The 24,295-nt window shown below is 58.1% G+C and overlaps 1 protein-coding gene across 16 annotated transcripts in view; it reads right to left on the bottom strand.

Moving 5' to 3' along the window:
• Positions 1-24,295, bottom strand: part of MAPT (microtubule associated protein tau) — a 79,394-nt gene that overhangs the window by 12,469 nt on the left and 42,630 nt on the right. For 4 of the 16 annotated variants that reach the window (XM_059669852.1, XM_059669856.1, XM_059669851.1 and 1 more), the window contains 9 exons: positions 23,340-23,411; positions 20,723-20,809; positions 16,737-16,802; positions 14,537-14,839; positions 11,865-11,920; positions 8,948-9,145; positions 7,800-7,926; positions 6,499-6,552; positions 4,292-4,557 (listed from right to left, as the gene is read on the bottom strand). In XM_059669852.1, coding sequence (XP_059525835.1) covers positions 4,292-4,557; positions 6,499-6,552; positions 7,800-7,926; positions 8,948-9,145; positions 11,865-11,920; positions 14,537-14,839; positions 16,737-16,802; positions 20,723-20,809; positions 23,340-23,411 — 1,229 coding nt within the window. Of the gene's footprint in view, positions 1-4,291; positions 4,558-6,498; positions 6,553-7,799; positions 7,927-8,947; positions 9,146-11,864; positions 11,921-14,536; positions 14,973-15,026; positions 15,494-16,736; positions 16,803-20,722; positions 20,810-23,339; positions 23,412-24,295 lie in introns of all 16 variants that reach the window. The other 12 variants (XM_059669864.1, XM_059669860.1, XM_059669865.1 and 9 more) reach the window with 9 other exon arrangements.

The raw sequence follows: 24,295 nt of genomic DNA, 5'->3' as shown, positions 1-24,295 counted from the left end.
CTTCCAGAAATGTTCCTCACCTGTGCTTTTTAAATAAGAGCTGGGACGTGGTCAATAGATATAATGAATCTAGAAATACTTCCTGATGGAGACAGACGCTTACAGCGCTCCATCGCCATCTTGTGGCCGCCGGGAACATTGCAGCCCAGGGCGTTCCCAGCCTGAGCTCCGTAGGTTCCTGTCCAGCTGGGTCTTTGCATTCCGGCTCCGGGCCAGGGCCCCCTCCGAGAAGTGACGTTAGCTCTGTCTGCTCAGAGCCAACCAGGCCACCCGCACGCTCGGGCTATGTCCCTGCACATCCCGCTCACCCTTGGCAGCCAAGGATCCCCTGTCCTCACCAGGCAGCCTGGCCCCAAGTGCACCTTCTCTCTGACCCTGGATGGCACGGGGGGGGGGGGGGGGGGCGCGCTTCCTTCTGCGCCCCCACTGACCACACAGAGGGGTGGCTGAGGTTGGTGTTGCCCCAATCTGCCCTCGCATTCAACTCTGAGGCCTCCCAAGCTCACGCCCACGACCACTGACAGCTGAGCCTGGGCTCTCTGCGGCGGGTCCCTCCAGCTCCCTCTTCCTTCCACATCCTGGCTAGAGGACAGTTCCTGTCGGCCAGGGCAGACACCGCTGGGTCACAGCAGACCTCCTCCAGCAGCTGTTCACTTTCCTCGGCTCTCGTGTGAGCGAACAAAGCTCTGGCCTAAGCCCCCACTCCCCTGCCCATCCCAGCTCTAACTTGATTTTGCTTCTGCTCTGAAAATCTCCAGCGTGCGGTTCCTCACGGCCTCTTCCAGGCCCTGGGCCCAGCACTGTGTGTGTGGGGGTGGGGGGTGGGGGAGGGCTGTCCTTGCCAAGGCCAGTGATGGTCCCAATCAAGGGTCTGCCCTGGCTTCTCTGAACTGTTGGTAACACGTGAAACTGGATGACACCCCACAACACAGGTGACTCTCCGTGTGGGGGACCCCCATGGTGTAGGCTGCTCCCCACTGCATCCCTGGCGAACCTCTCTGCTCCCTTTGTATCTTCCTCCCCTGGCCTGGGCCCCAGGGGCAGCAACTCAGCATAGGGCCTGACACTCAGAGGTGCCCCAGAAATGTCGGGTGAATGAACACAGGGAGGTAGGAACCCGCTTCTGCTGCTACCTGCGCGCTCTGTATCACTAGGATGTAAGGAAGCCAATTCACATTACTCACCTGCAGTGAGTAGCTTTAAAAAAAAAAAATGCTTTAAATTTTAAAAAAATGTAAAAACTGATTTTAGAGAGAGGAAGGGAGCAAGAGAGAAACATCGATTTGTTGTTCCAGTTCTGCATTAGTTGGTTGATTCTTGCATGTGGCCTGACTGGGGATGGAACCTGCAACCTTGGTGTATCAGAATGACACTCTAACCGCCTGAGCTACCCAGCCAGGGCCTTTAAAATATGTTTTAAATGCTGGTTCTCTGTCGCCACGATGGAACTCTCCCCTGCTCCCCTCACAAAGAGTAAGGCTCGGACAGACTCTTGGGGAGGGAGGTGCCTGGCCGGGACTGAGCTGACGTTTGGGGACACTGGGTCTTAGCCTGGGCTACACATCGGGAACACCTGGGGAGGCCCCCTGGGGTTCTTACGAACCTGGGAAAGGCTCTGGCGTCAGGATTTTTAACAGAATCCTCCCCCTCCCCCAGGTGATTCTCCTTGGCAGCCGGGTGGGGAATGAGAACCCTGTCCGGCTCCAGGAGCAGGCTCCCTGATCTGCAGTGAGCCGCAGCTGCCGGCCTCGCCGCCCCTGGCTCCCATCTTCGTCTAGTTCTGTGCAGGGCCGAGGGATTGTCCCGCACTTTCCTTTTAAAGTTCAGAATTTCGTTTTGGTCTCTGCAAGCTGTGCACCATCACTGCACAGTGACGAAAGTAGGAAGGCCGAGGTTCTCCGTCTGCAGGTTGCCAAGCAGCTGCTCGTCCTTCTTCCCGGGGGCCTCGGTTCACGGAGGGAGCTGCCCCTCAGCCGAGCGCTGTTCCCAGTGCGGCCGAGTCAACACGGACCCACAGGGAAGCGGCTCCGCACCGGCCACAGCCCCCAAGGCCTGAGCGTCGCCTCCGGAACCGCCGGCCCAGTCCAGACGAGGACACGGCTCGCTTTAAGAGCCTTCCTTCTCCGTGGATCCCACTCGTCTCTGTTTCCTTTTCAGTTTCCCCGGAGACTGACGCGTTGCTCTCTGTAGTGGTGGCTGAGCTGGTCTTTGGTTCAGACAGTTGTCTAGGTTTTCTATGGACGTTAAGGGGCGGCTGTCGCTCCTCCCTCTGCGCTTTCCCACACCTCCGGCCCGGTCAGTCCTAAGGAAAGTCACCCTCTCTCCTTCGGGAGATGAGGGCACGTCTGCGCCCGGCCTGGTGAGTGGTGACCCGGGGCACCTTCCCCTTCCACTCTGAGCCTCAGGTCACGGCCCTGGTCCCCAGGCTCCTCGCCCTGCGCAGTGCGGGGCGGGGGCAGGGCAGCCCTGGGAGAGTCCCCCCTCCACTCAGCGCTGTCACTCAACAGAGCTGCAAGAACTGGGCCAAAGGTGCCCAGCCCTTCCAAGCCAACCTCAGATGCCCCCGGGGTGGCAGGAGGACACGGTGTTTGCTGGTGTGTGACTGCCCCGCGGGCTGGGAGTCGCTCAGGGCTCCGGTTCCCTCGGGGTGCGCTGCTCACAGCTGCAGAATCATCTCCACGGCGCAAACTGGCCGGTGGGGTTTTGCTTCTCATTTTTCAAAACGGGCAAACGGTCACACTGCTATGAAAACAGGCACGAGGGCCCCCGGCACTGAGGGCAGGGTGCCGCATGGGGAACATCCCATCGTCTTGCAAACCAAGTCCCTGGAGCCCCCTCTGCCCCAAAACATCACAGAAGGATCAGCCTCCAACCAGCACCCTCACCGCTCCCTCAGCCCCTTCTGGAAGGAGCCAGGCATCTCTACCGAGAGGCGCACAGGCCGGCATCGCAGGAAGGAAACATGGCCCAGGGCCTCCCTGTGGTCCAAAGACAGCTCCCCCGAGAGGCGCCTGGGCCCCCAAGGCTGGGAGGGACCAGCAGGAGGCCCTGAGGCTCCGCAGGAGCCAAGAGCAGGGTTCCAGGGAGACACCCACACGGGCTCTCCGAGATGCCTTCTTCCAGGGACACCCAGACCCGGCCCAGAGTAATCAAATCAATGGTGCGGAGCGTGCCCGCTGTGGGGAGTCGAGCTGTCCCAACGGGAAGGTTCTGTAAAGACTCCAGCCCACCAGGAGGCTCACTGCCCCCCAACGGCCCAGCCCAAAGCCCCCACACATCTGTGGCCCCCAGAGCAGAGCCTTGGTCCTCGGTACCCCACACACCTCCTCTTCTCCCTTCCCCGTGCCCCCCTGGTGGTGGGTGGGGAGGGCTGATCTGTGCACCCACAATTCATATGCTCAAGTCCTAACTCCCAGGGCCTCCGACCGCGGCTGTGTCTCGAGACGGGGCCGGTACAGGGTGGTTCTGTTAAAACAGCTCCTTAGGGTGAGCCCTCATCCGCATGACTGGTTGCTTACAGGAGGGGAGGTGGGCCCAGAGACACCCAGAGACACCCCGAGGGAGGAGCGGGAGCACGCAAGGAGTGGGCAGCGTCTCCAGTGGAGGAGGGAGGTCTCAGCGGCCCTTCCACACCTCGGTCCTGCGCTTCTGCCCTCGGCACGGGGAGGAGACAGGTGTCTGCTGTGTAAGCCACCCAGCGTGGTACTTCCCGTGTCAGGCCCAGGAAACTCGGGGGCAGGGACAAGAGGAGGAGGGCAGGGGGGGTCCAGGCCAGCCCCTTCTCCCTCCACCGCAGGCCCTCGGAAGCTCACGGCCCCCACCTTTAGGGGACCCCAACATTTCATGAGCGCCCACTTACGCCTGGAAGAATCAGTTCAAAATGGAGCCCAGGCTTCCCCAGAACTGAAGGTAGAGAGAAGCCTAATCTAAGCAACCGTCCGACAGACGCCTGACACCCACCTACCGACCAGCTGTGCCACGTTCTACACGAAGTGGGCACCCCCACTTCGAGGACCCCCGGGTCACAGATCAGCAGGGGCTGACATGGGGAGGAAAAGAACAGGCACTTTCTCTCCCCCACGCAGAGCCCCCTTGGCTGCGTGGGACCCCCATAAAGAACCACAACCCACTGTCTTTCCTTGAAGAGGTCTGGGAGGGGGCCGGGGTGCTCTGTGAGGGTGGGAGGCGGTCACTCGCCTGCCCCTGCCCCAGGTGTGGGGGCTGCACGCCTCCCCCGGTTCCGGTTCCGGTTCGGTTCCGCACAAGCACAGCGGCCTCCGCACGCCCTTACCTTCCCGCCTCCTGGCTGGTGCTTCAGGTTTTCGGTGGAGCCGATCTTGGACCTGACGTTCTTCAGGTCGGGCATGGGCACGGGGGCAGTCTGCAGGCGGCTCTTGGCTGAAGACGGCGACTTGGGTGGCGTGCGGACCACAGCCACCTTCTTGGGCTCCCGGGTGGGCGGGGTTGGCAGGGACGGGGTGCGGGAGCGGCTGCCAGGGGTGCCCGGGGACCCGGGGCTGCTGTAGCCACTGCGATCCCCAGATTTCCCAGATTCACCTGGAAGAGAGGAGGGAGTGAGGCCAGAACTCGGAAAGGGCGCCACTTGGCCAAGGCCCGGAACTGCCTGTCCCGAGGGCCCATCCCGGGCTCAGGGCTGGATGAGGCAGGTGGGAAAGGCTGGGAGCTCAGGAGGCTGCCCTTGAGCTCATCCAACGTCTTTCCTTCCTGGCCTTGTCGCTGAGGGCAAGAGACAGTACCCCTTCCCAGATCGGGAGCCGATTCTGCCCCAGGGCCCGGGGGTGGAGAGGTGGGACCCCAGCTCGCTGTGTGGTCTCTGACAAGCCACATGCCCTGAGTGCGGGCCTCACCTCAAAGCCAAGCACAGGGATAAAGCCCGCAGTGAGGAGCCGCGCGGCCATGTGTGTGCACGGGCTCCGGAAACTCCAGTGCGATGCCAGGGCAGGACCCAGGGCCACCTCGTCTGGACCCTGGAGACCTTTCCCCACAGGGTGAATGTTGAGCTGCTCAGCCAGTTCAGGGCCCCTCTCCCACCAGACCCTCCGCAGCCTCCCCGACTCCAGACACTGTGCCTGCTTCAGGCCCACCTGTCCCTCGCTCTCCAAACAAGCCATGCCCAGCCCGGTCCCTGCCCTGCCGTTCCCGCCCTTCCCCACGATGCAGGGCAAATGCCAGTGCACCTGTCACACCCTCGGGGAAGGCTGCTGGGACCGTCCTCCCCCAGGGGCCGCTACCCGGTGCTCCCTGACCTGCACCCCGCACCCCACTGCCCTCCAGTCGTTTACTGTTCCATCTGCCCTGTGGTTCAGTGGTTCCCCTAGCGTGGCCCAGGGCCCCTGCGTCAGTCTCTAGACCCGCCAAGGAGAGATGCACGTTCGTGCTTCCAGTTGTGGCTCCAGTCGTGTGAGCCAACTGCATCGTGCGAAGTGACAAAGAGCATGCAAAGTCGTATGCAGATCCAGTCACAATTCCTCACTGACCCCAGAGCATAGGCATCAGGTACACGAGGAAAACACTGCATGGAAAACCAAACCAGCCCGCCTTACTGCGCGCCGTCCCTGTAGGCATCGCCCGAGGGCTGTAAGAGGCAGGTTCCCGGCCCTGCCCACACCTGACGTGACAGAATCTCTAGGGGTGCAGCCTGCAAGCTGCTGCTCCCAAGCTCCCCTGTGATTCTTGAGCAGCCGGGTCTGAGAGCCACTGGGCCCCATGCTGTGCCCCCGGGCGAGGCTTAGCTTCCCTCCGCTCTGACGCACTTGGCCAGGGGAGAGTAAGCCAGGTCCTTCTTAGAGTGTGATCGTCTGCTGTTAACCCTAAAGTCAAGTTCTGTGGCAACAGGACAAATAAATGAAGCCTTTTCTCCTTTTCCACCTAAGACCCCCCCCCCCCCCGCCCCGTCTCTGCCTCTAGGCTCATCCCCACCCACTCTGCCCTCCCCTCCCCTGCCCTCCCCTCCTGCCTCCTCACACAAGGCCAGACTTGGCGATGGCTTCACATCCTTTCTGTGCCACCTAATTGCGGAGTGACCCCCCAGCCTGTGTCCGCATCTGAAAAGGGGGGATATGTTGTGTGTGAAGACTGAATGTGGTGACAGGTGGAAGCGTCCAGAGCAGAGACGGGCCGGCCTCACAGGCTGTGCAGACCACGTGTGATAAACGCCAGCGGGAATGTCACACGCAGACCTTGGTTAGGGACCGTGCAACCTCCAGCAGCCACAGGCAGCCCGAGGCACGCGCTCCCCTGCCCCACCCGGCCCTCCCAGGCAGGAAATGAGAACACACAGGATTAGAAAGCTTCCTTGGACGGACGCACACGGCTCATCAGACCACACGCCAGCGGAGGAGCGGGACTCCTGACGGCCCCCGTCCAGGCTCAGCGTGTGAAACCACGGTTTAGGAAGCGGGTCCTCCAGCTCTAAACACCAAAGCCGACACACAGCCACACACAGAGGGGGGACCCCTGGCGGAGCAGGCGCGTTACCTCGCTCAGGCTTGGGCCCCGCGGGGGGTGGTTTTCTCTGCACTTGCTTGGTAGCTTAAAAAGAAAAATCCACAGGAAGCCTCATTACAATCCGGCAGAAACGGGGCCTGAGGAGCTCTTCCCCCGGCCGTGGGCGCCCAGCCAGGCCGAGGGGCTGAGGTGGGAGGCAGGGAAGGCGTCCAGGGAGCAGGGGCCTGTCTGTCAGGAAACAAGGTCAAGGGGCCCAGGGGGTGCTCTGTCCACCTGCAGGCGGCCACCCGAGAGCGGGTGGGAGCCAAGGAGAGAGGCACGTTCGTGCTTCCAGTTGTGGCTCCAGTCGAGTGAGCCAACTGCATCGTGCGAAGTGACAAAGAGCACATGCAAAGTCGTATGCAGCTCCAGTCACAATTCCTCACTGACCCCATAGCATAGGCATCAGGTACACGAGGAAAACACTGCATGGAAAACCAAACCAGCCCGCCTTACTGCGCGCCGCCCTTGTAGGCATCGCCCGAGGGCAGACTCGGGCTAGACGCCACGCAAAAGCCTGCCGCCGGTGAAGGGCTCTGAGCTGCCGCCCAGGCCAACGGCCGCAGAGGTGTCATTGGACCAGGCCAGGCTCACGCACAGCCGTACAGGACCCACAGGCTCCCGAGCATCTCCCTAGAGCCAACGCAGGCCAGCGCCCCCTGACTTGTGCAGCATCGAAACCCAGTTGCCCGGAACGTGTTTCCTGCGAGAGGGGGGCTAAGCCTGGCTCTCCCCAGTCCCCAAAGAGGGCTACGCCTCTGAAAGCAGCACCGTCGGAAGCAAAATCGCTCTACGGGAGCCTTTCCTGCTACTGAACCGACCGGGTTTACTCCCAGGAGCGAAGGACAGACAGCAACTGATCAGCGAGGACCCTCAGCTTCTGTCAGAGGGTCCCCAGCACCCCAGCAAGTGAGGCTGGGCAGAGGCCGTGCCCTGTGTAAGGTCACACATAGAGCCATGCCTGGGTGGCCGTCAAAACACCTCCCAGGGGCCCTGGACTGGGTGGGGTCAAGAGAAGCTCAGAGAAGCCCCCTTCCTGCCCCTGGTTACCATGCGGCCTCATTCTCCTCCTGCTTCCAACGAGCTGGTAGACGCGGCCGTGCAAACTCTGAGCTTGACACCTTCGTGGATAAAAGGTGGGGATGCAATGTCTAACTAAGAATTGTCAAGAAGGCGGAAAAGAAAACGCACAATCCAGTGCTTAGCGAGCAGAAGGCATCGAGGAGCCACCAGAGGCATGAACTGTCAGGGACAGTTGGAGACGAGGGTTGGGTTCCGGAGAAGGTTCTTACCCGGCGGGGTCTTGGGGGACGGCGTGGTTTTCGCTGGAATCCTGGTGGCATTGGCCGGGCCTTTCTGGCCTGGAGGGGCCGCTCCCCGGGGTGTGGCAATCTTGGTTCCAGTCTTAGTGTCTGCCCCCTGTAAACCGAAGCATGGTAGCGTGGTTTTTACGGCTGAGAAAGGACATTGTTACTTGGCGTCGATGCCACTTAACCACTTTGACTCAAAATGAGGCTACAGGTGGGGTGACCCTTTGCCTACACGATGCAACGAATGTCTCCTACAATCACAAGGGTTTGCTGGCCACACAAACCCACAGCCCCACCCAAATGCCAAGCGCTCCGAACACCGTTTCCTTATGGGGGAACGTTCAGGTGAGTCATCAGCGTGAGCTGCGCTAATGTGCGGCGTGAAAGGCCATGGAGCCGATAGCGATGCTCAGGCTCACTCTCCACCAGGGCCGCTCAGCAGGCAGGACGTCAGACGGCCCCGTGTGGACACCCGTTCTCTGCCTCTCCTCAGGGGTCTGACTGGCGGTGGCTGGTTTCCCCAGAGGCCCGTGAGGACCCTGTTTGTGCTCCAGCGCTAAGTCATACTCTTCTGTTCTCTCACAAGCAACCCTGGGTTTCAGCGACTCCTTAGATGCGCTAAGAGCCCGTGGTGGGGGGACACAGCATCGATTAGCAAACCGGCCCGAGGCTGAGCAGGGCACCAGCACAGCCAGCTGGCAGTGCCCGGGCCTGGTTACCCAGTCGATGACCCCGACTCATGACTCAGAAAAGACACTGGTATTCACCAAGGACCTAACGATGGCTCAGGAGGGAGTCAACTAGCGGGTTAGGCGTTGCTGCCCAGCGAGGCTGGTATCCAACCCGAGAGGGCAATCTGGAAGCACTCCAGTTCCCCAACCGGGAGTGGACCGGGGAGCCCCACTAGAGCGGCGACTTCACAGCGGGGTCCCGGCAGGTGCCTGGGGGCTGCTGCTATGAGGACTAAGGGAGCTTAGAAGGAGGGCTGAGGCCCCATCCCCATTCCAACTGTTCTGTGTGGCGCTTCTAGGTCAGAGCTGATCTGAAGAAGGTCTTTTCGGCTAAAAGAGACACACATTGGAAAACCACACGAGAGCAGCCTGGTTCTTGGCGGACGCGTTTTTCCTTACCTTGACTTTCATCTCCTTTGCTCCAGAACCGCCGGTTCGGGGCGTGACAGAAGAGACGTGTTTAGGAGAGGAGGATGGCTCTGGGCACACGGCAGGGCTGGAGGGTTTGATCAAAGGGTCTGAGCTACCAGGAGGGGGGCCTTTGGGGCTAAGGCAGGGCCTACTGTTCAGGGTTTTAGCAGAGGAAGGTGTGGATGTCTTAAACATAAACACAAATAAAATCAAAATAAAAGTCAGCACATGGGGGAGGGAAACAAACTGAAAAAGACAGTAACGAAACAGAAACAAGGCAGGTAACGGTCTACGGCAGGGATCTCCACCTGTTTGGATCATGTACCCTTGGCAGCCGTCATCGGCCAGAACAGGTGGGGACGTGCGCCCTTATGGACTCGGCCAACGCTATGTCATGACGCCAATATAGGCAGTGCATTATAGAATGCACACGTGACAGGACTTTTAAAAGAGAAGCCGAAAAATGGAGAGAAGTTCTAGAACGTTCTGTCTTGATCCCATTGGATTTTTTTGTGCCCGTCCCCCCCTCCCCCCACCCCCCAGCTCCCCACTTTGGAGATTTTTTTGATTTACAGGTGTTTCATGTCCAAAAAGTTAGTGGAGATCACCAAAGTAGATGATTCTAGGATGTTTCTCAATAAAACTTCTGCAGCGTGTCAAGCGTCCGACATGCCCAATTCCAGGTGCGGAGCCAGGCTGGCCTGCTCACCCCTGGCGCCCTCCCCCTCGCTGACAGGTTGGTACCGCTACAATCAGAGCCGTGCCTGTTCTCAGTCTCAAAGATTCTGCCCGACGCCACTTAGTGCTCTCTCTCTCTCTCTCTCTCTCTCTCTCTCTCTCTCTCACTTTCTGAATAAAATCTGCAATAGAACTGAACTCGATCTGGTGAACCCTAATCTGGCCCATGTTTCCTCTGGAACGTGGGCCACTTAAGGAAAAGCCTGGGTGGGCGGGCGGCCCAATGGGACAGGCGCCTGAGAGCCGGATGACCTCACAGAGGCAGCTGCACTTGGCGATGTGTGGCTGGCACCTGTGGTTTGTCCTAACGCCTTGGGGGGACTCTGACCAGGGTGTGTGGCCCAGGGAGAGGAGGGGCTACACTTTCAGGAATAAACCCTGGAGGACCAGTCGAGAGGTAGGGCTGAGCGACGACGGGGCAGGTCCTGACAGAGATTTTACTGGTTTCTGGGGTTTGTTCCTCATCGCCCTTGCATTCCCCACGGAAGCCTCAGCAAGGAGGACGGCCCAAGGGATGGAGGAGGAGTGAGGGGAGGGATGCGAGCTGAGGTCCTGGGGCTGGTGAAAAGGAAGAAAAGCTGGGGGTGGGTACTGGCAACGCCTCCTTCCCCAGGTGCACAGGCAGCCCTCTCCCTACCAAGGTGTCTGAGAGACCTGACCCCTCACTATGAGCAACTCTAGGGCAGGGACGTTGCACCATGTGTGGGAATGAATGAATGAATGAAGAGTGAATGCATGAGGCTGGGGTCCCCCTAAATGTGCATCATGGTTGGCAAGCAGCTATGGCTACTGCTTCAAGCACCGAGGGCAGAGCCCCATCCCCCAAGTCTCTGCAGGACCCTCAGCTGACTCACAGGGTCTTGTGATGGGGAACCCTGACTTCCTACAGGACAGCGCTTTGGGGAGTGGCCCTCAACACGGTACCATTTTGCACCTGGGGGCTCCATCAGGGCTCTGGGGCTGATGAAGACCCAGGCCTTTCAGGCGGAATTGATAACGGGACTTTTAGGCACCTTTAAGAAAAACAGGTCTTCGTCTAGGGCAGTGATGGCAAACCTTTTGAGCTCGGCGTGTCAGCATTTTGAAAAACCCTAACTCTGGTGCCGTGTCACATACAGAAATTTTTTGATATTTGCAACCACAGTAAAACAAAGATTTATATTTTTGATACTTATTTTATATATTTAAATGCCATTTAACAAAGAAAACTCAACCAAAAAAATGAGTTCGCGTGTCACCTCTGACACGCGTGTCATCGGTTCGCCATCACCGGTCTAGGGCCACGGTGGGATTTTCCTGGGAAAACACTGCTGTCCAGTTACAGGAGCGCAAAGTCACTGAGGGGAGTAACTCCAGCTGGTGGGCAGTCCCGGGCGCAGTGCTGGTGGGCGGGCGGGGGCAGCAGGCTGCTTCTCTTACTGACCCTGGGGTTCGTTTCTGACGACAGCACACGATCAAATGACCGCCTTGGCAAGATGTGAACGGCATCTACTGCGCCACGGCCGCCACACTTGTCCACTTAGCATTCAAGGTGAGTGCCAGGCTTCCCTCCTCGGCCAGCCGCCCCCCTCTCCCCCCCCAGCTCTGCAGCCACCAAGCCAAGCCCTTAGAGTTCTTGGAAGGCATGAGGCCTCTCTTCCCAGTCTTTGCTGTGCTGTTGCTGCCCTTAGAATGCCTTTCCCACCCCGCCTCGCCAACCCCCTTTGTAGGCCCGCTCTCCTAGGGCTTCCCGGAACCCTCCACCTTAGGTTGGGGATCACGTCCTTGCTCAACACTCCCTCAGCCCCCCAAGGAAATGATATTTTTCTATCTAAAGTGTGTGTGTGTGTATATACACATATGTTTTTGAGCCCAGACCTGCCGCGAGAAGTGTAAGATGTACAAAATTCAGAAAAGTCAAACGTACCTTCATGTCCCGTGAACACCTCATTTAACTAGGCTAACGGATGGCACCTAGGAGCAGGGCTCCTGAGCCTGCCGACTGCCCTGCCCTGGCAACAGGGGTAAACGCGGGAGTTTTACGTTGGCGTAAAAACAAGCGCTGGAATGGCACCTGTACCTCAGTGACACGTATACAGACACATTGTGCATAAAAACTAATTCCGATCTAAAGCACGGCTTCTTGGCAGACTCGGCGGCAGACCGCTCCGTGGTTTCGGCAGCTTACCTTGGTTTTCTTGTCGTCGGTTCCAGCCCCGTCTTTGCCTTTGCTGATCATGCGAGCTGATGAGATACAAAACGAGAATGGACGTTCACACCCATTTGCACGGCTCCTGGACGGGGCCCGGGGCCGTCAGGCCACTTTCTCAGGGTAGTGCCACCTGCTTTGCTCAGGTGGGCTCAGCGGGAACCGCTGATTTTCTCTCCCCTGGAACCTGTTAGGCCTCTCGCCGTTAGTATCAACACAGCACGCTGGGGTCATTGCTTGGCGCACCCTGACGAGGGCAGCAGGCTGGCCGAGGGTGGGGACATGCAGAGGGGACGCAGAGGCAACTTCCGGGCACACGTTGGCACAGGGAAGGCAGGCCCTGCCTCTCACGGGTTCCCTTCCTGCCTCTGCCTGGGCCAGTCCCCCCCAGCTGGGGCCAACTCCTCTCCAAGGAGGGGCACTTGAAAGTCCCTGGGGCAGCTCAGCCAGGCTCTGGCCCCTGCAGGACCCCTGCTCATGCTGTCACCCAAGGGTCAGGGCCAGCCCCTCACTCATGGGGGCTTTGGGCACCAGCCCCAGCTGTTCTCTAATGAGCCCAACCCGTAAATGACCCAGCCCTGGAGGGTCTTCTCACCACCTGGTGGCCCTCCCAAGGGGTTAATCCTTGCATTTCCCCAAATTAGCTCATAACTGGTCACCATCGAACATCCTACAGATGACCTCTGGATTTTAGGACTAAACCATTGACCGCTTTTGTGTTTAGAAAGCCACACCCCTTGGTGAAACCAGTCTACTGGTCTACCAGGGTCACCTCTGCCTGACCTTCTCCTTCTACTGACATTCATTGTTGAAGATTGATTATAGATTTGTCTTTGATTTCAATATTGTAATCCCCTTGCCCCAAGGACAATGGGGCCTCTTGGAGCTGCTCACCGGCTACGGGAGACTGGATTTTTAGAGTGACCAGCATTGATGAGCTAGCCCAGAGGTTTTCAGACTTTACCGTGATGAATCACCAGGAGAGGTTATTAAAATGCAGGTTCCTGAGCCCACCCTGAGACTCTTAGCCAGGGTCCAGGACCTGGTTCACAGCCTTTGCCCACATCAACCATCATGCATGTCACAACCAAATGCGTCTGCTAGATCAGCATTTCCCAAATTGGGGGACTGCTGAAAAGGCTCTCTTCCAGGAGATGTAAGCAGATGAGATCAAATAACTTTGGGGAATTCATACTATGGGTCCTTCTCAGAGGGTCAACATGTGCATTAGATTATTAAAGACTCGGGCAAGTCCTGCACCAGCAAACCCTATTTAACTTTGTTTAGTCTAAGCTGACTGGACCACGGACACACCTGTCAGCAACCAGTGGACCAGGATTCTATAAAACACCGTTTTCAGGAAGCGGTGTTGTAAGGTGTCAAGCCACAGTTATTTGCCTCCTACTATTTTGGAACTTAGGATATTTTAAAATGGACACAGGATTTTTTTTTTTCTGTTTTAAATTTTAAGGGATTATAAATTTATTAGGCCATCTGGATACCAGATGGGTTGAGCTCCAAAATGGCACCAGCCTCTGTTTTAAATTTTAAATACAGCTTCCTTTATCGACAACATTTCCAAGTTTTCTTGACATGCAGGATCTAATAAAAACTTAACAGATGTTTCCATTGACAGCTTCAGTAGCATCCATGTCTGAACCCTGAAAATAACCCCAAAATGCTCAGGGCCCTAAATGTATGGATGCACCTGATGTGACCAGGAAGCCGCCTTAGGTTGTATGCTGTCCCCTCCCTGACAGGACACAGAGACCTCGACACTTGGGAACCGCCCCTCCCATCTCTCCAGCCCCCAAAGGGCGACTGTGGTCTTGCTTCCCAGGGCTCAGGAAGGGGGTGCTTTGAACAGGAACATTTTGTTCCTCTCATTGTCCCTCCTGCGGGGTGGGTGTGGGTGGGGTCGTTGTGTCAGTGGCTCAGTGTGGGCTGTTGGCCACCTCCGAGCGCTTGTGTGTGTCACCTGCCGCGCGTGATGCATTGTCCACTGACAAGAGCAGCAGGAGGCGGGCGCGTGCCCTCTGCGTCTCTGGGCTAGGAGGTTTCACTCCAGAACCTTCTGGAAGTCACTGTGGTGTACAAGGAAGAGCTTCCTTTCCGAGCAGACCTGCCTGGATTCTGAACCTGGCTCAGCCATTTGCGACTTGGTAACCTTCAGTGAGTTACTTTGCCTCTCTGAGCCTCAGTTTTCTCATCTGCCAAGTGGGGCTAATGACACCCACTTGGGAGGGCCGGGAGGGCTCTAGACTATACATTTAAGGCGCACGATAGGCCCTCAAAAGTCGGAGCAGCTGTTATCCTCTCTGGAGTGCGGCCCACCAACCTCCCGTGGGCTGGTGGAATGTGCGGATAAACCAAGTGGCTGGGGGACTGAACAGGGCAGGAAGCGCTGGGTGGGGGTGTTGGTGACATGCAGAACGGCGGGCAAGCGTGAGGGGGGCACGTGCGTCCAGGGCCTGAGGGCAGGAGGAGGCCACGGGAGGGTGAGCAGCGGGACCCAGGGGGTCCGCGTAGTGGCTGTGCCTGGGAACCTGGAAGCGGCAGGCGTCACGGGGGCCAGAAGCTCAGTGGCAGTGCCCGCAGCCTGGGTGGCACACGGGGTTCCGGGAAGCAGCTCAGGAGCTCTTGACACAGACCTTTGAGTTGAGGGACCCGGCTGGCGGGCTTCCCGGGCAGCCCAGCCGCAGGCTGCTTTTCAGGTGGTTCTCGAAGGTCAGTCTTTTTTGAGTCCTCTCCCTCAGAGGGGCTCGGGGGCTCTGAATCCTCTCCAGGGGCCCCCGGAGGGGCAGCCCCTCCCACATCCATCTGGGAGCCTCCCTGCTCCTTCTGCACGTTGGCTTTGATTTCCACGTGGAACGTGAACTCGGGGGGCCCGTCATGCCCTTCCACAGGCCCCGCGCTGGGCCCCTCAGGCTCTGCGGCCTGGGGCTCTGTGCAAACTTTGGGGAGGAAATCGACACGGAGGGGTATGGCACCCTCAGCTGGGAAACCGGGGGTGCCAGTGGCTTCTCTAGAAACTGTCTGGGGGGCTGGCCCGCCTCGGGCTGGGGAGCTCTGCAGACCTGGGGAGACCTGGGAGGGAGGGGAGACCTGGGAGGGAGGGGAGACCTGGGAGGGAGGGGAGACCTGGGAGGGAGGAGAATCCTGGGAGGGAGGGGAGTCCTGGGGCGAGGACTCGTCGATGTCGCGGTCTTCATCCACCTCCTCACCCCCCAGCCTCTCTTTGCCCTGATGCCCCTTCAGGGGCGGCCCCTCCTGGCGCAGGCCTCCCAAAGGCTGGTGCTCCAACAGCCCCACGCCACGGCGACTTCCCGCTGTGTCCTCGGGTTCTGTCCCCAAGGGCGGGTACACGGCTTCTCTGGGGCCCTCAGGCAGGATGGGAGCCCCAGGTACGTCGGGCATGTGCTGGCGGGTCAGACCCGGGGTCCTCAGTGTGGCTGCATCTCCATGACGCCTCGGCTCTCTGAGGACGCCTTCCTGGACCACCTCTGTCTGCAGATGCCCAGGGGAGCTGGGCTCCGGGAACGCCGGGGCCTCCTCAGCCCGGGCCCCTGGCTTTGGTCCCCACTCCTGAAGGGGCTCCCGAAGGCCTCCTGTTGGAAGAGGCGGTGGGCAGATGGGATGATGCTGAGGACGGTGAGAGACTTGGACTTCTGGCTGTTTCTCTCTCCGAGGCAGCACGGAGACCCCAGAAGCTTCTCTGCCGTGTCCAGGCTGAACCTGAGAGCTAAGTCCATCGGCCAGGGGCCTCTCGGGCACCTCCCTCAGCTGACCAGGAACTCTCAACTCCTCTGGGTTTGAAGAGGCAGCGGTGGCAAAAGGTTAGCAAGGGCTCATTGATTGTTTAAGAGGGAAAACGCGTATTTGTTGCAACAAGAAAAGGACATTTAGACGACATCACAAGCCCGCACGCGCTGCGCTCACCCTCGTTGCTTTGGTCTGCTTGGAATGAAAGCTCTCTCAGTCTATGCTGGGGGGTGGGGTAGTTGGGGGGGGCGGGGGCGGGGTGAGCACCTCCCCTCTGCAGGCCTATTTTCTCATCTTGGACCTGGTAAGTTCCAGGGCCCCATCTAGCATTGGTGTTAGGCTCAGACACTTCCTAAAGCCAGGTGGCCTCAGTGGTGGTGCTAACCATTGGCTAAATCCCATATCACTTTCTGGAGAAAAAAACAGAGCACCTAGTTCCTAGCTATTTTGCAATCTAGAAGCTTCCACATTACACAGTAGACTCTGAAGTTCATTTATGCAGCAAATGACAGCCAACAAACCCAGCCCACGTTGTATCAGCGGTCTCCATTTCCTAAGAAGAATCTCTAGGACTTAAAAAAATTAAGTTTCTTAAAGGTTGTACGCTAAATGATTAGAGAAAGTTGCTTTTCTTGAACACAGCAGTTTTGGTTCCTGAGAAGAAAATCATAATAGGGTTTGAAGTTTGCACAGGCGAAAACGGAAAAGAAATGGCCTGTTGGGGATCTGGTTGAGGCCTTGCTCCTGGGACAGACCAGAGGGCACAGCCTGCAGGGAGAACCGCCCGTCACACATCTTTGCGTTTCTGTTGGATATTCATTCTCTCTTCCCCAAGTGGGACAAGGCCAGCTTTTTTCCAGAACACTAAACCCTTTAGGGTGGACTCAGAAATAGTGCTGGGAAAAACATGTTAGAGCTCTTTCTAGATCCCCACAGCCCGACTTTAATAAGTACCACCCCCTAAAAATTTGCTGGGGCTGTGACTTAGGGCCCAGGCCCAAATTCTCTTTTCAGGGTCCAGTCCGCCTGAGACTTGCCATCTCCCTCCTCCCAACCCCCAAGGCTTGGCAGGCAATTCCAGCCACTGACCTTGAGTCACATGTCCAGCCGCTTGGTCTTCCAGATTGGGGGTGTCTCCGATGCCTGCTTCTTCAGCTGGTTTATGTGTCGGCAAATGAAGGAGAGAAGAGCAGAGACAGTTACTGTCTGTTAACAACAAAGCTCTCCGCACCTCCCGGTCATTTTCTGAAAACATTTAAAAAAAAAAAAGGCACCTTTACCAGTATCGAGGGGCTGTCCCTCCGACTCGCTGAGCATGTTATTGCTGGGGATGTTGACTACACAAACCCCTCACACTGTACAGGTGGCCGCAGTCCGGTCAGTGGGCCAGGGGTTCTGAGGGCCCCACTGGACAAAGACACACAGGACGGGTGAGGCCAGAGGAGCAATTTGCTGCCAGGCACGGCCATGGGACCCGTGTCCAGGTGTTGAGTCCCAGCCCCAGCTCGGGGCAGAGGTGGAGGGAAGGGCTAGGCCTGGGCTGTGGAGTCAGGCTGGGACTCACACCCAGGTGCCATTATTGACTTAACCTCTGCGTCTCCATTTCCTTACCTAGAATCCCAAGGTGACGATACAGGTTCTACTCCTACAGGAGGGCGGTGAGGATTAACACAAGAATTTGTGTGAACGTGTTTAGCAAAGCGCCTGGCAGATAGCAGGTGCCCCAGAGCTGTTTGGTTTCCTTTCTCCCAACCACGGGAAACCCTTGAACTGCGTGCCCAGAATAGGCGCCTCCTGGTTCGGGGGAGGCCAGCAGGGCCAGTGATAGCTTTGGGGCGTCCTGGGCTCCTGCTTAGCCGCTCAGCCCAGACACAGAAGACTGAGCAAAGGTTTCTGCACATTTCAATGGTGCTGAAATCAATAAGCTTTAATGCAATGCCAATTTCAGCCTCATAATAAATCAGGATACTGCTACAGGACAGTGAGTATAACTGTCCAGAAGAAAGAGCCTACAAGACCAGTCAGCCATCCATTCCCACGCGCTGGCCTCAGGAGCCCAGTGACAGAGAGCCCCCCGCCCCCCGAGAAATGCCTATATGCTGTTGGCTGGGCCACCGGTCTTTTCTCCCACACCTGCAATGACTCAGCCTCTACACCTGAGACAGAAATGACAGGTTACCATCCCTGGCCACACGGGCCCACCACGGAGAGCACGGAGGAGGGAAGGGGAAGACTCCCTGGTCTCCGGATAGGCCCATGATGGCCTTGTAAACACCCGCCCACTGGCTGTCTCAGGGCAGCTGTGGTGAGGGGGGCCGCGGTGAGCTCAGGAAACTCCCCTTCTACCAGCTCATAGCACAACCGCCCTCTGGGCCCCCGAGCTGACACTGTGCTGCCGGTGAGGTCTAATGGTGACAACTCCATGTCATTTGACGATACTGTCCGGCAGGCGCAGCTCCAAACATAGATTCGGTCTGAGTTTCTGTTGAGGTTACGGAAGGAAAACTCAGTGACGGCAAGTCCCACTGAATGGCACAGATCCGGGAGACAGAGCACATGAGAGGCGTGCCAGGATCATGTCACCATCGTGGCCCCGGGAAGTCGGCAGCTTCCACAGGCCAGCGCAGAACTGTGATAGCCTGGCCCTGGCACCAGCTTGAAATTGGAGGGTGTCGAGAACTCTGATGATCCCCAATGCCAGCAAGGGAGGCCTCCGAGAAGTCAGAGGGAGGGAGGGCGTGTGACCGTGACTGGCCTGGCACATCACTATATGGCCTCGCCGTATCCTTGAAGCCCCAAGAGGCAGGGGCTCCCACCCCAGCACGGCAGTGATTCTTGCAGTGGGGCAGCCACACTGCACCCCCAATAGGACCTCAAATGAGAAGTGTTCAGGGGGCACCAAGATACAGCAAATGGAACCTGCCAGTTGAGGTGCCAAGCGAAGGTGCATATTGTCCAAGTCAACAGCTGAGCCTCTAACACCTTCTGCCTCATGAGGAGGCAAGAGGATGGAGGGGAGGGTATCTCTGAGGAGGGTTTCTTTAGAAAGATTGGGGGGGCCATGTAGACACCCCCCCACCTCAGTTCCAGTGAAAGGGGTTCAAGGCACCCCTTGGAGACCCTTGGTGAGTGTCCTCTATGGTTAGCGCCATGGCGGGACCCTACCTTGGAAAGTAGAGGAGGGGAGAGGCCAGCCCTGCTTTGGAGGGTGGACAAGGAATATGGTGGAGGCCCTGCTGTCAGTCTGCAAACCACAGTTTGGGCAGAGAATGTCCGTGTGTCTCCCTTAGCGCTCCTCTGGGTCAGGACAGCGTCCGTGTGGGGATGCTCTAGACCATGTCCAGCAGGTCCCCAGCTGGAGCAAGCGCCTCTGCAGAGGTGAGGCTGCAGGTAGATCGTCAGCCCCCAAGGAGCAGCGGAGAGGAAATGTCTGCCAGAATCAAGACCAGGGAGGAACCTTTGGGGGGGGGTGTGTGACCGGGTGGGAGGAGACGGGAAGAATTGAAAAAAGGTCCCCATAGAGCCGTGGTCGGCAAACTGCGGCTCGCGAGTCACCTGCGGCTCTTTGGCCCCTTGAGTGTGGCTCTTCCTAAGCCTTAGGAGTACCCTAATTAAGTTAATAACAATGTACCTACCTATATAGTTTAAGTTTAAAAAATGTGGCTCTCAAAAGAAATTTCAATCGTCGTACTGTTGATATTTGGCTCTGTTGACTAATGAGTTTGCCGACCACTGCCTTAGAGAGTCAGCTTTAAACACCGCAGAGAGGGTGCGGGCAGCGGCCCTCGCAGTGCCAGCCAGGAAGGCTCTTCCTGCCTCCCATCCTCCCCCTCCCCAGCCCAGAGGGGAGGGCTGCAGCCTGGAATGAGCTCTGACCTTTGCATGGAGTGGACCTTCTGATCGGCATTTGCAGACTGTGTTTTGTGATTAATGCGACGAAAATCTCTTTGATTACCTAGGAGTGATGGAAAGTGGGCTACAGTGTCCCCCCCGGGCAGGGGAAGGGCCCCCATTGGATAAAGAGTGAGGAACAAACACCAGGGGACTCATGATCTCATCCCACGAGTCCTTTCTTGGCCTTCACACCATCTTCCCTGTCAAGGATGAGGCCTGCCGGGCTCCGAGAACATTCCTCTCCACCCATCTCCGAGGACCAACTCCAAAAGCCGAAACTGCTTGGAAGCGTGGCCTGCTTGGCCCGGCACGGCGTTCCCACGCGTGGGGCCCTGAGGAAGGCTGTGGCTTCCCACGTGGCTGCGGTGAGCACCGCCCTTAGGAAGGAAAGACACGCCTGCCTGGGACAGGTCCCCACTCCCCATTGCTGGTGAAATCTTGTCCAGGATTCTTCTGTGTTTCTTGTCGAGCACGCTCCCACCACCAAGCGCCGGGGGGTCTGTACTCAGCCCAGGGGAGTGGGCGCGCAGGAAATGCCAGCAGGAGCTCCGGGCTGGGCTAGCCGTGTCCTCAGGGCCCGGGCAGCTCTCGATGACTCTGGTGGCTCCGAGTCCGGGGCTATTTCTGGTCGGTGCCTAGATGTCCGAGCTCTTCCCCACCACCGTGTGGACAGGACAGCGGCGTCATGCCTGTTCCGTGCAGACACGCGTGACAGGAGGGTCGCAGGACTGGATGCTGGATTATATGCTGAATTCCTCAGGGCTTGTCCTCCAAAGGTGTGGGTCGACCATCGGGACCCTGCTGCACACTCAGTGCTGCTAGGGGCACACTGGCCCCTGAGGGTGAGCCTGTCACTGGGCAGAGTCTGCGGGAGGGTGGACTGACCTCGGGTGAAGGCAGGGTCTGCCGCCAGCCTGCCTCGGCGCACCCTGCGGAGCTGATGCACTGACCGGGACAGGGAGGAGAAGCTAGAAGGGAGGCACAAGGGTCCTCTCCCCGAGGAGGCTGGCAGACGGCCATGGAGGCAGCAGAACATTCAGGCATCAAGCTGAGAACACCCCAATTGTCCCAGGAGCCAGTGTCGCCCCACATTCCCGCCTCACTCTGAGATGAGCACAACCCCACGCACACCCTTTCCTGCAGCAGATCAGCTGGGAACCCAGCCCTGGGGTCACCCTCACCTGTGGTTCCTTCTGGGATCTCCATGTGGGGCTGAGCGGCTGCTTGCTTGTCGGGGCCTCCCTCATCCACTAGGGGCGCTGTCACGTCTGGAAACCACTGAAAATCACCTTTGGGGGGCCCGGGATGAGCCGTGCCAAGCCCCTCACCTTGCTTTGTGTGCGGCAGCAGGGCAGGGAGGGGAGGCAGGAGGGAACTCAGCCGCATGCAAAAAAGCCACACCACAAAGCAGGTCCAGAGCCACCCTGTCTGACATCTCCCGGGAAGCACATTAATATTCTGCTTGAGTGGCACCGGCCCATGAGACGCCCAGGCCCTCTGCCAGGAAAGCCAGGGACAGCCCTGTGTAGGCACGCAGCGCAAGAGACTGCTGGGGACGGTCCCAGGGAGAGGTGAAGAAGAGATGTTGAAAATCAGATGACTGTTCACAGATGTCTGATCCTTAAGGTGGTGCAGGAGAGGAACTGGGACTAAGGCAGGGCAGGAACTCCGGGGTTAGGGATAGGGTCTACGGCTTTGCTGTGAGTCCTTTGTCCTCGTTGGGCCTCAGTTTCCTCATCTGCAAAATGGGAGTATCAACTCCAGGTAGCCTCCAAGGTTTCCTCCAGCTGGCCCTGTCCCGAGCCCATGACCCCTGGTTAAGGAGCACAGAGCCCCCTGGGTAGCGAGGAACAGGCCCGTGCTGTCCGGGGTCGGGTGCTTGACCACAGGACTGGGGCAGGGCCACCTTCAGAGCAGAGTCCGGAGGTGGAGACCCCCCACCAGGAGTTGCTGTCGGTCTCTCACTAAGGTGAAGGCTTCCAATCGGCTGGTCCCCGAGCAATGCCCTGGCACACTCCCAGGCGGTTCCGGGTGAACATAAGGAGTTGTCAGTGCGGAAAGCTGTCCAAGGGCCTGATCAGTTTAGACAACTGGAGTCCATTTTAATTACGGTCTCGGGAGCAGGCGGAGCAGCCCGGCCCAGCACGGCCCCTTCCCTGCCGGATGGGAGCTGAGCTCTTGGGACCCACACGTGCACAGGGTCCCCAGTGCAGCGAGACTTGTTAGATTCTTCCAGAACACCGTTGACGGGACACTGAAAACCATGATGTGGAAGGCTGGCCTGGGTTCTGGCATTAGCGTTTCAGGACTTTCTCAGGGAGGTAGGCAACTTGTGCAACTGTCCTAACAAGATCAGCAGGGTGTGTCTTGCATCACTGGCTCTAAGGAGAGAAAAGAGCATTTGGCCTGGTATTCTCTTCCCGGGGCTGAGAACCTGGGGGTGGGGGAAGGGCTATGCCCACTGTGTCCTCCACGGATGCACCCTTAGACCAAGCAGTTGGCAGGCACTTGACAGCCGCTTTCTGAATTCATCCAAGGTGGATGCTGGGGCCGGTTCGCACCCGCTGACACACAGGTGCAGTAATGGGCAGGGCCCGGAGCAGTGCTGAGAACTGCTCCTTGGGGAGGATGAAGAGATGGAGGTGCAGATACCACGAACGGGTTGCTCAAAAGCCATTCTCAAGTCCCTTGTCTCTCGATTTCTCCTACTGAAGAGGCTGTAAAGCAAAATACCTGGTGGCCCAGTCTCCCTTCCAGCCAGGGGTGGGCCGTGAGACTCAGTTCTGACAAATGAGACACAAGCAGAAGCTGGCCAGGTGGGGCTTGCAGAAAACCTCCTGCTTTCCTAATTAAAAGAGAACACTTTGGATGTCAGGGCTCTTTTGGCCACTTTGCTTTGCTACTTTCTTTCTGTTTCGAAGGCAGATGTGGTGCCTGGAAGTGCAGCAGCCATATTGTAACCATGAGGCAATATAACCGTACAGGATGGCAGGAGATAAAGACGGCGGAACACTGATGAGACTGGGGACTGCCCAGATCTGGGTATCTCATCATGTGAGACAAATAAACCTCTTCAGGTATATGCCTCCGTTCCTTGGGTTTTCCTTGACCTGCCATCAAATTCAGTCTCGACTGACATAGATGGGAAGCAAGAGAAGGTGGTCAAAATCGGGACCAAGGAGCACCCCAGGAAATACACGAGGAGCTTTATAATAACCTGGACAGCAAATGTCTAGAGAGAACAGGTCGGAAGATGGGCTGGAACTAACATGGTGGCCAATGTCCAGAGGCCCAGCCACGCCCATTGCTCACACACAGAAGGACACTAAACCAAGACCAGTCCCAGAGTGTGAGCTCGGAGCCAGGCATTGACCTGCTCCTCTCCTCAGCCACATGGCTGCTCTGGGACCTGGTGGCTCATGACAGAGTGAGCTGGGTGGGGCTTTTGCAGAAGTTTGGGGAGGTCAATGGATATGAAGCAGGGGCTTTGAGGAGTTGCTTTGCCACAGACCCCAGTCTCTGCAAGTGTGGCTGCCTCAAAGCACCCACACGATGAAGGTGCCCATACCTGGCACCAGCGAGCAAGGCATCAAAGCAGGGCTTGGCTCCGCCAGCATTCCTGAGCCAAGCCTGAGCCATCCTGCAAAGCACTGAGCGAGCGTATCTCTCAGCCAGAGGGAGAGGCAGCAGCAATGCAGCCAGGAAGGGTGGCACACATGGGCGCGAAGCACGGCGACACGCAGGCTGGTGCATGGGAGGAGCTGGCTGGATGGAGCAATGAGAGGAAGGAGGCCCCACCTTTGGCTGTCGGAGTGCTCTTAGCATCAGCGGTTTCAGATCTGTCGCCGGTGGGGGTCCGCAGGGGAGGCTCTGGAACATACACAGTGAGTCCCTCAGAATGGCCGCCTCGCCCACCCGCCCTTGGGACCTCAGGAGGAACTCAGGAGCAGTTTGTTTTGAAGCCCAAAGTCACTCAGTATGGAAGCCAGAGGGATGGACCGTGGCCGCATGATAAAGCCACAAAGAGGCCCAACTCCCTACTCCCCCTCCCCCGCAAACACCATGGTGCCCCACACCAGGGTCATTGGGCATAGACACAGGGGAGAAGTAGTTGGTCTTGGCGAGAGGAGACAGTGCCTTTTAATCAGCTTGTGGTTCCAGCTGAGGCAGGGCTCTCCTGCCAAATGGAGGCAGATACCAAAAAGCTACGCCCCGTGGACCTGGGGCCTCATCTTTCCTTGCTGGGGAGACTCATGGGAGATCACTGCCATTAACGAAGGGCAAGCAGAAAACACCTGGAAAACACTCAGCGCTCTAGCTCCTTCCTCTGAAAAGGAAGTAGCTCAGGGCAGACCCAGTGCCCGCTTCTAACTGGACAACCGGTGCCTGGACTCCACCCAGCTCCTCTCATGGAAGGATCTCTAAGTGCGGGCTAAGCAGCCTCCAGTGACACCTGGAATGCCAGCCTTAGTTACTTGGAAGAAAACTGTCCTTTCAGAACCGGAAGCCAGGAAGCTCTGGCGCCCTCTGGGAGAGCCATTCCACCCAGGGTGGCGGCAGCCGTGGGTCGGTTTCATGATAGGGGCCTGGTTCTGTGCACGAAACGGATGATAAAAGGCAAGTGGAGTCCTAGGGCACTGTGGGGTCAGATACCCCGGGCCCTTTGCTAAAACGCTGTCCCGGGACACCAGCCCTGGCTGCGCCCTTCCAGTCAAAGAAGCGCTAATTCTAAACAAGCCGCCAGCAGAGGTAGT

This window comes from Myotis daubentonii, chromosome 16 (genome assembly GCF_963259705.1).
Source record: "Myotis daubentonii chromosome 16, mMyoDau2.1, whole genome shotgun sequence".
Lineage (NCBI taxonomy): Eukaryota > Metazoa > Chordata > Mammalia > Chiroptera > Vespertilionidae > Myotis > Myotis daubentonii.
Note: the sequence above shows the minus strand (reverse complement) of the source record. Positions and strands in the feature narration are given on the sequence as shown.